The sequence below is a fragment of the Watersipora subatra genome, chromosome 5 (genome assembly GCF_963576615.1).
Source record: "Watersipora subatra chromosome 5, tzWatSuba1.1, whole genome shotgun sequence".
NCBI lineage: Eukaryota > Metazoa > Bryozoa > Gymnolaemata > Cheilostomatida > Watersiporidae > Watersipora > Watersipora subatra.
The window spans coordinates 3,268,122-3,286,113 of NC_088712.1; the positions used below are offsets into that span (position 1 = coordinate 3,268,122).

Genomic DNA, 17,992 nt, shown 5'->3' on the forward strand with positions numbered 1-17,992 from the left:
GTTCAATTTCATTATGTAGCAATTCTTTATTCCAACTTCCATCCATGGCATTGTTCTGATGCACAGATAGATGGAAACAGCCTTATTATAGTGCAGCTTCTACTATATAGTCTCTGTGTGATTGGCTAATGAACACCATGAAACTATCATAATATGATTGTTGTACTACTAGACTTAATCTAACTATATAAATGCCAGTGTTTGTATCTGTCTCTTTTTGTTAAACCCTGTGTCCAATTAGAGCAATTGCAATCTAGCAATGAAAAATCCACACAGTACTGGATTTGATCTTGGGACTCCAGATCTATAGACGGCGAACTCAATAATGAAGCTGCATTCAAGGCAATGGATTTATTGGCCAAATCAGGCAGATTGCAGCAAATTATGGTCTACAGGAGTTTGTGGTTACAACATTTTAAATATCTCAATATTTCTAACTAGAAATTCCACTGTCATACAGCCCACGGCCAAAGAGATGGCCAGAGAAATTGGCAAAAAAATAAAGGGTACTGATGATTGAGAAATGCAATATTAGCAATCAAATGGCTCTGCAGTGCAATAGGATAACTGCAATGGTAGCTGTAATGTACTGGGTGTGGGTGTTATTATATACAACAAACAGCAATAATGAATGTAAAACATGTTTATATTTTCCCCCTGCAGTAGGAGAAATGCAATAATGGCCAATATTAGAAGTAAAATGCACTGATATTCTTAGAATAATCAATTTTATTAATATAGTAATAATAGAAAACCAATACACAATTTTGTTCACATTTCAAAACGTGATAGGTAGCAATATCGAGAAGTTGTGGTATTTATATAGGTTTTTAGAAAATTTATTTAAAAAGTGTTTGGTCATGACAAACAACAACAATGAAAGGAAAATATTACACGTTTATATCTCTCTCTTGCAATAGGAGAAATGCAATTTTGGCCAATAAGTAAAATGCACTGAAATTATTAAAATAACCAATATTGTTAATATAGTAATACAGCAATAATAGAAAACCTATGAGCGTTCACACGTCTGGAAGATTTCTGCAAACTGCAGCAAAATAAAAGCTGTTATAAAAATGTTATAAAGCTGTAGGCCTAATTTACTGTAATGTATGTAATTCAACAACAATAAAGAAATATGTTTATTATAACTTTGAAATGCAAAATTATAAGTAAAATGGCAAGCTACTGTGTACTATACACAGTTTGAAAGTTGGTTGCGTTGAATGTAGAATGGTTTTGATAAGCGATCTTTAACAGAAAGCGAGTAGGAGCATTCACGCGTATAAAACTGTAGCAAAATAAAAAATGTTCTCGTCATGAAGGGGTGTTGTAGTTCGGCCCTAGCTTGTACATAAGTTGTAAAGAATTTCGGCTAACGTTTCAAATAATGAAACCTTCGGTGATTGGACAAAAAACACAGGCTGATAAACTGTGTACCACAATTTCGTACCTGTAAATCGATCTACGCTTCAAACGGTCTACGTTTATTACAGAAACCTTCGAATAAATTCGATTACAAGTAAAAAATGCCATAGACTGATGAAATGAGCATGGTTTTCTCGTGAAATGCGCACTGCTAAATAGTTCTACTATCTGTCACACGGCTTTATTGGCGTTTCAATTTTCGGTCTTAACTTTTATTAAACCGAGCTTTTCAAGCGTTTTGTAGCATTTTTCGTCCAAATTAATCTGTCTATTTAGGTATAATCCAATCAGATGGGTAAGTTTTAAGATCTTATCGAAGTTTTACAAAGACTCGGTAACCTATTTAAATAGGTTTAAATGTGTTTTGTATCGTTATTATACTTTAACGACTTTACATTCCGATGCTTAAATTTGTTAATGAAATTTATTGACGAGGGTTCGTCTCATTGTTGATGAATAATTTTTGTAAGTTGTGTGCACATGCATTTATCATAAAAACTCCCACACTTCCGCTCCTATCGTGTGGTCGTGGGATCATCAGTTGTTTCACCAAAGCTTTAACGTTAAGAAACTATTTTGAACTGAACTTTTTCTCTACAAATCCAATTATGCAATGTATGCATGGTGAATGGATTGCCGGCATACTTGGTCTGATCATCATGATTAATAGAGCATTTTACATAATAGATAAGACTAGCTTTGCTACCCAGCGTTGCTCGGGTAATAGAAAGGTCTTTGGACAGAAAATTGACTTGTATTTAACGTATAACAAGATTTGCCATTCTAACTTTCAAACTACTGTACATATCATGAGAAAAGTGTTTTGTCTTATAGACAATGATAAGTAGTGAGAATTCCTCGCTACTAGCCTACTCACTATTAGTCAGTACGTTTAATAATGTGAGCAAACAGCTTCTCATGACGTTATGCTATGACCCGCGTCGTACCCAAAGCCGTTAGGTATTTGCTCTCTTATAAGACTTATATTGGCAAGCTAGCAATTCAATTTATGTAGTCCAGTGGGTACGGCGTCCAACTGGTGAGCAGCAGGGTCTGAGATCAAATCTTCTTCGTTATGGAATCTTTGTTTTAAGATGTATAGTCGGAATTTGTACCCACATACGGACATACTTTAGGAAATATATATATAGATAGATGCTACAAGAGCAAACTAGTTTTCTCAGTTTTATGTCTTCTCAAGACACCTTTCCAGTTTAAGTATATATTTCAGTAAGTTACAAAATAGAATTCAAATTGTGCACTTCTTTCAGAATTGTTGATGTATACCCACTGTTTGCATCTCCTTCTGGTTGAAATATTACTAGTATTCCAGATTGGTAAACATGGTTTATTTATGTGAAGTGAATTAATCCTTCAGCGGCTGCTTTAGTAAACAGTAAGACGAAAGGCAAAATGAATTTTAACAAAGTTGTCATGTTTTGGCAGAAGCAAAACAACCGCTATGTTTCTGCTGAAGCAAAATAACTTCCAACACAACCTAACACAGTCGTCAGATTTCTGCAGTGCAGAGTAAAAGATGCTAGTAGTTATTAAGTACTAGACTTCGACTTAAAAAGCACATGATCTAAGCAGAAGATTAATAAAATTTACCTACAAGAAGAAATCTGTAGTGATAGTAAATATATCTTAGTGCTGAACTTCAACCATGAAAAATAATTTGTAGTTTTATTTAAAAAAACACGGTTTAGCTGTAATAAAAAGTATACTAAAACATTGACATTAGTAAGTTTTAGGTATTGATATCTATGTTTTGGTACCAAAAAAAGAAGATATTAAAACTTCAAACAAACAATTTACATTGAGGAATTAAGTTGACTTGATTTTTGAAATGTCTTTAAAATTTAAAAATGTTCTTTTAGTAGGATCACTCAAACTATCCTAATCATAAAGTAGTGATTTGTTGCTAGGCAACAGGAGATTTGTTTAACAGATTCCACAAAAAAATGATTAGTAATGAGTCCTAGCAGAGTGAGCAGAACCAGTAAAAAATGTTTAATTTCTTTTGCAGGACTTTTTCGAGCTAAAATAGAAAAAATAGAAGAAAATTGTAAAAGTCACTAGATGATGGTGATCAGCATGGAGGTAGTTTTCCTCAATGTGCTGTTAGATTAGCCTGTTGATTAGCTTCATAAAGTTATATGTGAGGACTTTTAACTTTTATCATTATTGTAGAAATAAGGAAAAGAGATGAGAGAAGGAGGAAATGGGACATTGTTGTGTCCTTGTTCTTAGTACAGTACCTTGTCTGTAATGGTGGACTAAAAGGAAACTGTGTCTTACATAATTATTAATTAAGAATCTGAATTATTTACAATTTTCTAAAGTTTTTGGTAGATTTGTTACAATTTCAATTATATCCTAGTGGAAAAGCTCTTCAACTTCGGACAAATTCTTTAAATCAAGAATTATAAATAAATAATCGTGAATTATTTAATAAATCAAGAAAATGCTAATTACTAAAATATTGAATTCGAATCTGGTTAATTTGCATTTTGTTAATATCATTAATAGATTTTAATTGTATGCAACAACCCAATCTTTGTAAAACAGAATTCGGAGTTAAAGACATTATACTTTCAGCAACCAGGAGGAAGATGCAAAGCGCATGCATAGGCAGCCAAAATGTTTAAAAGGACTAAATAATTAAATAACTAACTAACCTACATGAACTTAAGTTTAATTATTTAAAAAACTAACAAACACACACAATGACAAAATTGGATTTTTAGTACACACGCGTAGATGATACAATACAGCATATAGAAATAAATATTTAACAAAATTAAATAATTTATTTCAAACCTCTTTCCACAATGGTTTTAATAACCAACATATTTTGGCATCAAAAAATAAACATTACATGGTGTCAAAGAGAGGGGAAGAGGGAGGAGAGAAAGGGGAAGAGAGGGAAGAGGAGGAAAAAGAGGGGGAAAGAAGGGGTGAAAAGAGAGAAGAAGAGGAAGAGAGAGCAGGAGGGGGAAGAGGGAGGGGAAGATTAGGAAGATGAGAAAAGAGAGAAGGGAGGAGGGGGGAAGAGGGGGAAGAGGGGTAAAAAGGGGGAAGAGGGGGGAAGAGGGCAGGGGAAGAGGGGAAGAAGGGGGGGGGGGGGGAAGAGGGGGAAAATTGGTTATTGCATTCAAGTCTCAGCTTGGTGGGTCTCTACTCTGTTGGTCTCTTTGCAACTATTAATAGACATCATAATCACACTTTCTATTGATCTGAGCGTTTAAATGGCAATCAAGTTTTATCTATTTTAATCTTGAAACATTGTAACAGTCAAATCACCTCAAACATCACAATTAATCGCTAATAATATAAAAATACCGACACTATTAAATAAAATCAACTGAAATTACCTGTAAGTTTATCTTTAATGAGTAACATGTAGTCACAACTCTCCACAACCACTTTTAGCTAGAGGTAGAAATAAGATTATAATATTTCAAAAATTTGAATGTCATTTTCAAAGGTAAAGTTTGTTTCTGTGTCACTATTTTTGCAGTTGTCAATAATGTATAATCAGTTTTGCCCTATAGATGTAGCTAAAAGACTTCAACTCACATTTCTATTTTAAGGCTGTCAGCATAAAACATGAAACTGAAATTCCGTGTTAGACAGAATAATAGTCAGATAAGCTAGCAAGGTTCATAAGCTAGCAAAGTTCATAAGCTAGCAAAATTCATAAGCTAGCAAAATTCATAAGCTTACAAGGTTCATAAGCTAGCAAGGATCATAAGCTAGCAAGGTTAATAAACTAACAAGGTTCATAAGCTAGCAAGGTTCATAAGCTAGCAATGTTCATAAGCTAGCGAGATTCATAAGCTAGCAAAGTTCATAAGCTAGCAAAATTCATAAGCTTACAAGGTTCATAAGCTAGCAAGGTTCATAAGCTAACAAGGTTCATAAGCTAGCAGAGTTCATAAGCTAGCAAGATTCATAAGCTAGCAAAGTTCATAAGCCAGCAAAATTCTTAAGCTTACAAGGTTCATAAGCTAGCAAGGTTCATAAGCTAACAAGGTTCATAAGCTAGCAGAGTTCATAAGCTAGCAAGATTCATAAGCTAGCAAAGTTCATAAGCCAGCAAAATTCTTAAGCTTACAAGGTTCATAAGCTAGCAAGAATCATAAGCTAAACAAATTCACAAGTTAAAAAAACTTGTAAGCTAGCAAAGTACAGAAACTAGCAAAATTTATTTTTATGCATTCCAAAAAGGACATTCAAATTATAGCTTCTTAAGCATGATTTTTTCAAACTAATTTTTAAAAAAGTCTCTTTTCTCTACGTTCGACAGAATTTTTACCAGTGTTAGAAAAAACACAATATTTTTGTTTATTTTTTGTTATGATGGATTTAATGAATATGATGATAGTTTCTCAAAGGCTCATTTGATTCACCTGAAGCTAAACATAAATAGATGAAACAGCATCTTTTAGAGTTCTGTACAAACTATATATTTTCAAAACTCTGGTGCTTTACTGAATAACTAAATTGTTTTAAGTTTTCTAGATATAATTTCACGTTTTCTGTATAGAGAAATTTGGTACATTGATAATATTCTCTGAAATAAATTTGGAAATCTGTAATGCTGAACAAGCAAAACTGAAGAGCTATATTTCTCATACAATTCATATCTTACTTTTGTGTTGAATATTCTTAAGATGTAGTCATCCCTTCAGATAAGCCTGCATCCTGCATGATGCAATCTTTCTTACCAACTTCCAGCCACAGCTTGAGATAGACAGATGGATGAACACAGTCTTTATGATTGTAGAGATATATTCATTGTAGTCGTTTGACTATCTTGTCCGCTGTTCAAATTATTAGGGAACAAAATATTATTAAGGTGTGTAATATTTTTCTTCAATGAATGTTTGCATTCCAAATATAAAGTTTGACAGAATTTAAAGTGTCGATTAACAACTACTGTTTTTTACTATAGTTTTCGCTCATAAGTTACCTAAAAGTATAAATGGTGCGTAACCTATTATTTCAAGTATTTAAAAATATTCTCTACACTTAAGTTAACATGACGCATTTCATTTGCTAAAACATAAATCAAGCCTAATTTTATTGTGTGCTTCCTTCATTTCATTTTTTTCATCCTAAGGCTGGTGGATACAATTCATGATGATGCTCGCTTGAAGGTTTAGATTTTTTGCCTTTTTAATGACTTTGCATCAAGTTCATACAGCTCGCCAAAATGAATAACATAAAACCTCTCATTTATAAACCATTAATTTGTAATATCAAAAACCTTAAAATGAAGCAAATAGTGTTAGAAGCTTAATAAACTTTATTTAGTAATAAAACTTACTAAAAATAGTAGACAAAAGATATTGGTTGATGATAAATCAGACTATCACAGTTGGGTGAGAGTTATCCTATCTTTAGAAACGACCATATTGTGGCGGTGGATAGTTTGGCATGCTTTGCGCCGGATATGAGATGAGCATTTCTGAATTGTATGAGGGCGGAAGATTTTGTGGTTGTGTTGTCAATCTTTGTTGTTGACTGTAAAAATTCCTTGTATCATTATTCTCATTGCAAATATTGTTGCTTGCGCTTATATGGCTCATACGCTCAAGGTCCTGTGCGTCAAGCAATTCGAGAGGAGGGGCAGATGGAGCAGCCTCCAATTGGGGAACATTTGTATTCTCATTGTGATTAGAGCTGTCAACAGTTTGAGTATGTCTAGGTGGCTCGAGCCTCGGAGATAAGGAGATATAACTGGGGGGTCTTGAGTCAGTGTAGGGACGGCCAGATACAAAGATTCTACATGCAGTTTGCCGAGTTACTCTGTGTAGAGCAGTTTCAGCAGCAAGAGCACGATTCTCCCTAAAATATTTATTAAAAATATATATTCACAATGGACATAACTTTGCATTGTAAATATCAACATAATTACTGATTACATAAGACTTCAGCAGATGAAAAAACTCTGGCTGAACGAATAAGAAATAATTCGTAGAATCTGTTTTGGTTCGGTATACCATAGTTGAAATCTATAAAAAAAATTTTTTTGAAATTTTTTAATCTAAAATAGCCAAACAAACTTTTTTTTAAATTGAGTATTAAATTTCATTGCGACTGATTAATCATTAAAAAATATTTCAAAAGTGTTCAAAACAAAAATATGTTCTTTAATATTCTCCACTTATCTAACTTCGTCGTTATTTACTTACATTTTTATAGATAGTTACTGTATGTTACTAAAACAATAAAATATATTTTCTGACTGTTTTATGAGTTGTTGTTTGTTTGTATATGTTGCTATATAAAAACAACTGTTGAAAATGCTCTGATCTGTTTCGGTGAATATGTTTTAATAAAAATGATTTTTGTCCATTTTGCCAAAAAACTTTTAAGTTGTCCCTAACTTGATTGAAAAATATTATTTCTGATTCAAAAAACATTTTAATGCCAATTTTCTTATAATAAAACTATGTTACAGAGATGCTAACGGAAGGCGTTGAGTTATATAATTGTGTAGATGTTATGAGTTTAGGTTAATAAAACTAAGATGCTAGACATTAGCTCCTCAATTTCTTCCCATTTTAGCATATTTTGGAGATTTGGCACCTTATAGAATAAATATGAATACAGAAACTTAAAAATAGGTGTTAGTTGGTTCAAAACTGAGATAAGTAAGTCTCAATTTTTTTTAAATAAAGTAATTCATGTACACTACTGTATGGAGTTTTTACCTTCAAGACAAGCCTTGTCGATAACATGGTGTGAGAGATACTTAAAAGCAACGTGTTCAGTAAACTAAACCTTTGTGACCCCACTTTAACAGAAACTTGAAGTTTAACTTCAATTGAAGTTAAATTTTGACTTTTAACACACACTTGAAGTTGATTTTTAAGATTTTAGTAAACTTACTTTAATTTTGTCGGTCTGTTTATTTTATTTGTTTCTGGTTTCTAGCGTTTCTCCTCATACCATACCTTATAGTCGACCTTTTAAATTCCTCTTTTAAACTGATACAAACAAAAAGACCAAGCGATGCTGCCTTCAAAAGTGGCCTCTCATCTGATTGGCAATATAGTGAGGATTGCGCACTCGCTCATATCTCAAAGATTACTTGTATCTCAAGAAATGAACTTGGTCGAAGTTTATCTAGTAAATATACCAAATATATTTACTATATATACTGAATATATGCATATATTTTCACAAAATGTATATACATATATACAATAATTATATAAAAATGTATACACATTGTTCATATATACGTATATACTAAATATATGTATATATATACAATGTATATACATGCATGCAATGTGTATATATAAATATATGCAATTAATGCATATATACGTATTAACTAAATATATGTATATAAGATGTATGTAGTATGGTAAAGTATATGTATGTAGTATAGTATAGTATATGTATATACATGTATATACATGCACAATATATATGCATGTATAAAATGTATATAGGCCCCTACATGTATATACATATATACAGATATATATTTCTCAAAGTATGTTTGTGGATATGTTGGTATGTCGGTACCCATTCCGACTATTGATCTTAAAATGTTGGAATGAAGATTCTGTGCCGAAGAAGATTCGTTATCATATATACTGGGGCGCCCGTATGGGTGGTAAATTCTGCTCTAACTTGGGTCTCATACCAGAGACCTGGGAGTTTGAGCACTCGCCTCAAGATCTCAGCTGTTCCCAATAGCGGACTTTTATGCAACTCACCTGAGTTGATTGCTGTTGGTATTTGGGCAAGCCACATTTTTTGCGCTGGTGTTATTGCGCCCAGTTATTAAAACTGTTCATAAATTATCTATATAGAGTTTATTCCTCTGTTCAAAGGTGAACTGCCGAGGCCAATGTCAGAGCCTCCTCGATCTAGCACTTCAAATTCTGGAAGGACATCTGGGAAAAAGAGACTACTCATAACACCACTGAAAATTGGCTAAAGAGGCTTAAATAGAGCCCTGAACACACTGTGGCTCAGCAAGGACTCACCATCAGCAAAGTGGACATCAAGTGCAGAGTGCAGCGTATGAAGAACTGGGCAGCACCTGGCCATGACATGATTCAAGCCTTCCGTTTGAAGAAATTGACATCACTTCACACTAGAATGGCTAAGCAGATGAAATGCCTAATAGAACAAGGTGACCATCTAGAATGGCTGACCAAATGACAAACTGTACTTCTGATAGAAGATCCAAAGCAGGAGCCGATTCCCAAAAACTATCGACCAATAGCAAGCTTGCCCACCACCTGGAAACTGCTCTCGGGGTTAGTTGCAGACAAACTGGACGAGCACTTGAGTCAGTATATGCAGTGCTCAGAAAGGAATTGGGCGCAACACCCGAGGAGCCAAACATCAGTTACTGGTGGATTGGACGGCCCGTCAAGACAGCAGAAGAAAGCAAACCAATCTTGCCATGGCTTGGATTGACTACAAAAAGGCCTATGACTTAATTCCCCATAGTTGGATACTTGAGTGCCTTAGTATGTACAATGTTCACCCTGCTCTTGTGGCATTCATCAAGATGTCAATGACCAAATGGAAGACGGAACTGGAGGCTAAGGGCAAGAAGCTGGAGAGTGTAAAAATTAGGTGGGGCATCTATCATGGTGACTCCTTATCACCGCTGCTCTTCTGCATATGCCCAAACCCTCTAAGCAATATGCTGGAGGAGACACAATATGGGTACCAGTTTAAGAGTGGCACCAAGACAAACCACCTATTTTACATGTATGACATCAAGATGTGAGCTAACAAAGAAATAGACATTGATTTTCCAATACACCTCACTCAGGTATACAGCAAAGACATCGGAATGACCTTCGGTATTGAGAAATGTGGAAGGCTAAGAGGAGGAGCAAAGCATCAAAGCATATGCAGCTTCCATGGCCATTTCAGATAAGTTGCTAGCTGAATTTCAATCGGTTGCTCTTACAACGGACCTACGCCCTGATGATGAGGAAATTGACTGGCACACAAAACCTCTTCATGGTGCTTACCACCAACAAATATCTAAGGTTGCCGATCTTCACCAGACATACATGTATATGTGGCTGAACAAAGGATACCTAACGGCCAATACAGAGATGCTAATCATGGCAGCCCAGGAGTAAGTGCTCCCAACACGGCAACTCCAAACGAAAATCTATCACACTAGAGACGATCCTAGATGCAGACTGTGCAAAGATGCACCTGAGACCATCCAACACATCATCAGTGGATGCAAACAGCTAGCTGGAAACGCAAACACTGAGCGGCATAATCATGTCGCAGGTGTTGTGTATAGAAGTGTATGTGATGAGTATGGCCTTAATAAACCACAACACTGGTGGGAGGCCCCTAGTAAGGTCAATGAAAATGACCGCGCTAAAATCCTCTAGGACTTCTACATCCGAACTGACAAGCATGTCCTAGCAAATCAACCAGATATAGTGGTGGTAGACAAGGAGAACAAAAGAGCTACTATAATAGATATAGCAGTACCCAATGACTACAATATAGCCAGCAAAGAAAAAGAAAAGGTAGAGAAATATCTCCCTCTTGGAGAAGAGATTGAAAAATGCTGGAATGTAAGAACAACTGTAATCCCAGTAGTCATTGGGGCACTGGGCGCAATAACACCGGCGCATAAAATGTGGCTTGCCCAACTACCAACAACAATCAACTCAGGTGCGCTATTGGGAACAGCTAAGATCTTGAGGCGAGTGCTCAAACTCCAAGGTCTCTGGTAGGAGACCCGAGTTAGAGCAGAATCTACCACTCATACGGAGTATCCGGGGTGAAGAAACAATTTTTTATATACATGTATATATATAAATATATACATATATATATTTGTGTGTGACATATATATAATATATATGTCACATTAATCATGTTACTATGTATATATATTATATATATATATGTATTTATTTGCATAATATATTATATATGTTAAGTACATAATACAATATATACATGTATCATGTTGATCACAGTGTTGATTATGGGTAACTCTGAGCCACTCATGCTCTTTTACTTAAGGAGGCTTACTTTCATACCTTTGGCGGGTTCGTCTTTGTTTCATCCATTTATTTAGTGCAACTGAGCAGATTATTCCAATAAATAGAATTACCAATCCAACAATCGAGAGAGATATCACAATAGCCATTTCTAAAAATACGCGAAGCAGTTTTAGCGGACACTTCATATTTCAAATTGATTTGCTTTTATTGGTCATTTCATCTTTCATTAGACGAGAACTTTTAGTTAAAAACAAACTGCAAGTTTTTATTTAACTCTACTCCGGGCTAGTTTAAAAGTAACCCAAAGACTATACTTTTTAAAAAGATTCATTATGATAAACTGTTGATTTTGAAAAACATGTAAAATATAAAAAATGTTCGTTCATGTCAGTTTAAAGTTCATTGAGTCATACTATTAAGTAAACATTAATGATTATGCAAAAATATTAAAAAATTAAAGTTATTTGGTCGTAAATAAACTTCTTGTTGATGTTTTCTGAATTCTAAATTTGTATCGAATCGGTAATCAAATATTTAAAATCAGGCATCATTTAATTATAGCTCATATACTTCTATATGTAAGCTAAAAATAGCAGCTGGCGGACTGTATGTATTGTTAAATAAAAAAATTTGAACTTCAATATTTAATACTGATCTGTATGATTTAGAAACCAATTACTTTTGAAGATTTTGTTACAAACTGAAAGTCTGATTAACAAACTTGTTTGGCTGCCCAAAATATTAAAGGTAGCGGAAAAGATTTAACACTAAGCGCTCCTCCAAACGTCCTGTAATTTGAACCACATCACTGATTTGTCACTTTTTAGTACAGATTACAGGGTGCTATTAACTACACTACAAGAGTTTTGCATTTCTTTTATGTTAGTTTTAAGTTCATATAACCATTTATTTATATTCGAACATTTATTAATTTGAGGAAAAGGTGCAAACATTTTTTTATTTAGTAGTAAATGTATTATTAAGTAAATGAAGTTTTCTGAATACTACTTTCTTATTGAATTATTAATTATGTATTCAAAGACAGGCGTCCTTTAATTATATTTTATTCATTGCAAAGTTTAAACAAATTTAGCAGTAACTAATCTTTCCCTTTCAAACATATAGTTATGTAATATTATAAAATCAATTTAGTAAATAATTCTAACTTACCAGAATGCTACCACAAATGCTATCATTTTTAATTTTAATATTATTATTTTAAAGGTAGAGCAAAGTTTTTTAGGCAAAAGCCTTTTTTCACAAAAATGGCGCACATAAGTGGTTTAGTACTAGGTAAAATTTCTGACAGTTACAACTGAACCACTGACTAGCAATTACATCACAGCAACTTTAAAGTTTATAAACTAATATTTTGTAAATAAGAAATATTTTGATTTCAATTAATTTGAACTTAAATAGATGCTAAACAAATATTTTATTGTAAACTCAAAGTTCATTGCAAACCGATGGATTGATTACCAAATGTATCTGGTTTAGCCAAGCTTTCAAAAGTACTAGAAAAATATCACAAATGTTATCATTTGTAATCTTGTTCATAGGTTGAAATGTTGTTGCTTGAAGATAGAGACTTTTTTTTACAATGAAAATAACGTATGTCAGTACTATTTAGGTATTGCCAACATTGCCCACGGTAGAGATTTGAAGGCGAAATAAATTTTTGGCACCCACGAACGAGGTTTAAACTGGTAAATCTCACTTCACAATCTGTAGCGATAACCATTACACCACTAAAGCTCTGTGGTTTGAAAACTAGTATATTGCATGTAAGTTGAGCTATTAATAATCTTACTTCATTAAAATTAGAACACATCTTACTTGAGTAATCTAACTTCTTTTTTAAAGACTTGGATCTTGACCCGCTGCTTGCTGCCTTCATAATCATTGTTGATATCATGGTGGTAGAAACTGTTCTGGTTGCTATAAAATATTCAATTATTTGTTGGAAGTAGGTGTAATAGTTACAAAATTAATATTTTCTCTTTACTGCTACTAAACTAATATTTGTCTTTAAGTTAGCAATTGGTGATACCAACCCAGTTGAGTGATAACGGAAATTGATGACAATTAAATTCAATTATTAACTAATTGGTAGATTACGATTGCACTAATAATTTAAACTAAGTATTTTTAGGTTTGTGAACATACATTAGTAATTGAATTGGCAAACAAATTTATGTTTAAGTGCAATTAAGCATTTAATTAAAAATTATTTGGTAATTAAGGTAAATTACCAATAAAACTAGATTAAATATTATTTGAATAAATAATTAAATTACAAAACAAAGCATTAAAATATCTAATAAATCTATTAATAATTACATTAACTGTATAATAACAGTATGTTAGATAAGCTTTTCCGATCTTGATTTTACCAGCTGCTTTAGATTTGCTGTAATATTCATGTATCTGAAAGGCAAACTCATGACACAGGTTTAATTGATAGTACAAGTTTTGTCTCTTTGTGAAAGCCAGGAATGAAAAAGGTTTCAATCTATGTTCTATTTGGTGAATTTGGTTTATTTTGAGGCTGGTTCTAGTAACTCAGTGTTCTTTAAATGTTTTACCAAATTTTAGGTTAACTTTTATTCAAAGCTTTTTAAGCAATTAATTTTAGTTGCCTTGCAAACTTCTGTTTTATAGAGTTTCTGCTTGTAATTAACACAGTTTTGCTGTTTTTAGGTACTCATTGGAAAACCTTAATGAATGGCTCTTAAAAACATGAACTTGAGCATTGAAAAATTTTTTACTAATCATATTATTATGCAAAAGTTTTTTTTTCAAAAATAGAACATTTTTTGCACAATATTTATGAAATTTATTTTGAGAAACATTAAACAACACACAGCCTTGAACTATTAAATATGGTTGACCTAGTTAGTTGCCATAAATGTTTTGTATTGTTATTTAATGCTCTATGGGAAAGTATTATTCTATGAATAGCAAATCCATTTTTGCTTTTCTTTATTTTATTAAGTTCATAACAGCATTCCTATATGCTTCTAAAGAATATATGTAATGGGAATAATAGATTAATAAACCATGATTCCCCTGCCATACCCCCCACAACCAAAGTGATAATGGAAAAAGAAAGGGTGCCAGTTGAGAAACGCAATATTAGCAGTCAAATGGCACTGCAGTGCAATAGGAGAACTGCAACGGCAGCTGCAATGTACTGGGTGTTATTATGTGCAACAGACAGCAATAATAAAAGGAAAAAATGATATTTTTATATCTCTTCCCTGCAACAGGAGAAATGCAATATTAGAAGTAAAATGGCAAGCTGCTGTGTAATATACACAGGCTGGGGGAGGGCTGTATATCATTGGTCATAGAAACCAATATCAAGAAGTTGTGATATTTATCTAAATTTCTGTATTTATATCTAAAGAATTATGGTGATTTTGAAAATCTAACATATTTTAACTTGTTGTTAAAGATATAGATGTATATCTTAAGAAAATGTAGGCCTGTGAATTAATTTAGCAGATATTAAAAATGTCTTGGCAGTACCGCAATATTGCGTACAGCAATATTGGGCACAGCCGCGGTAGCATCAACAAAATCTTTAGAAAAATAATAACAGTAACATATTGCATTGTCACTATATACTTTGATCTTGTAAATTCAAATGATTATTTTTATAGCTAAATATCATAATAACCTCATAAAATCGAATAATTATTCTTCGATCAACGACTTTGTGTATATTAATTTTAATGTTTTCTCAAACACTCAACTGCTGCTAATAACTGGTGAACATCTTTAGTACAGTAATTACAAAGTGTATACAAATACATGCATGATTCAGCTGTTAGTAATACTAAAGCTACAGATACTAGCACAATGCATAGTTATTATGACTTCCTCTCTTTCTTTTTCTATTACTGTTATTTATCTACAGGTGTCTTTTAGCAAGATATTGTCGAAGTCGAGGCCGGGCCGTCTACACACACAACAAAACAACAAAGGTTCACATAGTTGAGAGCAAAAACAAAAGTATCCACCCAAATATCTCACCAATCCAATGAGCAACACACATAAAAACTAAACCAATAGTCTGAGCCACCCATCATGTCAAAATATTCCAAGTGTCGTATATTCAAGTCATGTTTTGCACAACTCACTTTATGGTTTCTCAAAATTTGTCCCAAATTCCCTATTAATTTGAGACTGTCCGATTACTGTTTTTTTCTAAATGGTCGCCGCTCGCCTAGCCTTCTGATTCAACACCTCAGTAACTATCGGAGCATTGCTCATGCAATAACTATCGGGGCATTGGTTCGAAACATAATGATTCTACATTCTGTCGCTCGGCTTTATATGCGCTGCGTTGACCGGTCTAGATTTTAATTAAAAAAAGCTTTTCAAAGTTTCAATAGCAATTTTAGGTCAAATTAATCTTTGTATTTATGTATAATTCGATAAGATGGGAAAGTTTTAGAACATTTTCTATAAATAATAAAGACTTGGTAACATACTTAAATAGGTTTATATGTGTTTTGTATCGTTATTTTTTTTAAATGACTTCATTGAAAAATAGTTAAACTTGTTGATGAGATTTCGGTACAAAGGTTTGCGACAGCCATTAATGAATAATTTTCGTGAGTTGTGTGCACATATGCATTTATCATAAACCTCTCAACCAATCGATTTGCTCGTGTTTGGTCGAGCGATGATTTTATATTCGGCAATACCTATCCGTAAACAGTAAAAATGCAGCATTTATTTTTAAGCTATTACTTGCATTCACTTTTATTTTATGAAACTATACTCACCGGTGAAGTGGTTAATATTGGATGGAACCTGGTAATATCGAGTTTCATCGCTCAAGGCTCTGCAGTATTCCACATCACCTCCACGTGTAGTTATTTTGTATGCAATGCAGTATCCAGGAATTAATGTTAAGGCGTCAAATGTGAGATAGAAATACTTTTCTAAAACATTGCAACTGGAAGATTTTAACATCTAAGGAGATGTGTTAATTTATATTACTAGAATAAAATTTCTCTCATAAGTTCAGAAAGAATAGATCACGAGTTTAGATCTACAGCCTGATGGCTGCGCCAGTGCAAAGCAGACAATAGCTACCTAAGATAAGTAGTATTCTATTTTATTTTCTGCTAACTTATGCTGTTTCATTTTATGTTAAACACCATGGGTTTAGCTTTACTTATGTTAATTTTTAAAAGATATACATATACTATTTAAATACTCGGCGTAGCACGGGTAATAAATGTATTTGCACAAAAAATTTATTTTATTTAACATATACCAGCAGTTACCAGTTTAACATTCCATCTTCATATCTTGAAAAAAGTTTTTTGTGCAGTTTAAATAAATTAATAAAAAAATAAAACAGCAGTTCAAGTTTTCAAACTTTGTCAAAAAACTGTAACTTTCAACCTACATGTCAAGAAGAAAATTATTTGTGCAAGTCAAATAAATTAAGAAACAAATTGGAACAAATATGGAGGGGTTTTACTTTAAATGTAAATGTGAAATCTGTGAAATCTGTGAAATCTGTGAAATCTGCGAAAATGTGAAAATGTGAAAAAACTGAAAATAGAAGTTTACGAAAATGCAAATAAGCTTCGCGTTTCATAAAGCTAATAAAGTCAATAGAATTTTATTTAATACATCATTTAGCAGGTGCATTGGAGAAAAGAGGTATAGAACATATAGTCATAGCTACGAATTGGTAAAGCTTTTTGTAGTTTTGTGAATAGAAAATTGCATAGCAATACTGTGGTTGAAATCGTCGTGAGTTCGAGTCCAGCAACATAAGAAATTTTAATAGCTAAGTTTTAATAGCCATAGCCGGACAGACGGACAGATATCAAAACAACAATACAAACTTTGAAAAATATCTAAATAGGTATATATCTAAATATATATAAAAAGATATAAATATCTAGTCAAAATAAATATGTAAGATAATAAATATTATATGTATATATTATATATAATATTATATGTATTATATATACAATAATATATATTATATGTATATATATATATCTAACAAAAACATCAACAACAATGTAAAAACAAAAGACAAAAAAACAAACATTAAACTTTATATACATGTATATTTTAACTGCAAAATACCATAATATTAGTTTTTTATAAACTTTTTATAGTTTTAAAACTAATAAATTAATGAGATAACAACTCACCTACCTTCATTAGTATATGACATTAGTTGTGAATATCTAGTCACTTCATAAGACCGCTGTCCACATAAGCCATAGTACTGTTGGAAGACAATGTAAACGCTTCAAATGGATTTTTCTAAAAATAGAAAAGCGATGCCTATTCTTTATGTCTATGGCTGTTTTACCTACTGCATCAGCTGGCTCAAGTTTTTTGTTATTTCAAATGGTAATTATTTCTTAAAGTTATCAGTTCGATCATGGTATACTTGTTATAGTGAGAAATATTTCAAGTGTTCACTTTGCACAAAAGTGAAACAGTTTTGGTTCGGCGGTTGGGGTACCTTATGAACAATG

The 17,992-nt window shown here is 32.7% G+C and overlaps 1 protein-coding gene across 1 annotated transcript in view; it reads right to left on the reverse strand.

Moving 5' to 3' along the window:
• Positions 1-10,544: 10,544 nt before the first annotated feature.
• The window catches only part of LOC137397050 (uncharacterized), a 49,585-nt gene continuing 42,137 nt past the window's right edge, over positions 10,545-17,992 (reverse strand). Inside the window, exons 2-5 of the mRNA XM_068083335.1 lie at positions 16,259-16,417; positions 13,299-13,400; positions 11,499-11,610; positions 10,545-10,647 (exon numbers count right to left, since the gene is read on the reverse strand). Coding sequence (XP_067939436.1) covers positions 10,545-10,647; positions 11,499-11,610; positions 13,299-13,400; positions 16,259-16,417 — 476 coding nt within the window. The remainder of the gene's footprint in view (positions 10,648-11,498; positions 11,611-13,298; positions 13,401-16,258; positions 16,418-17,992) is intronic.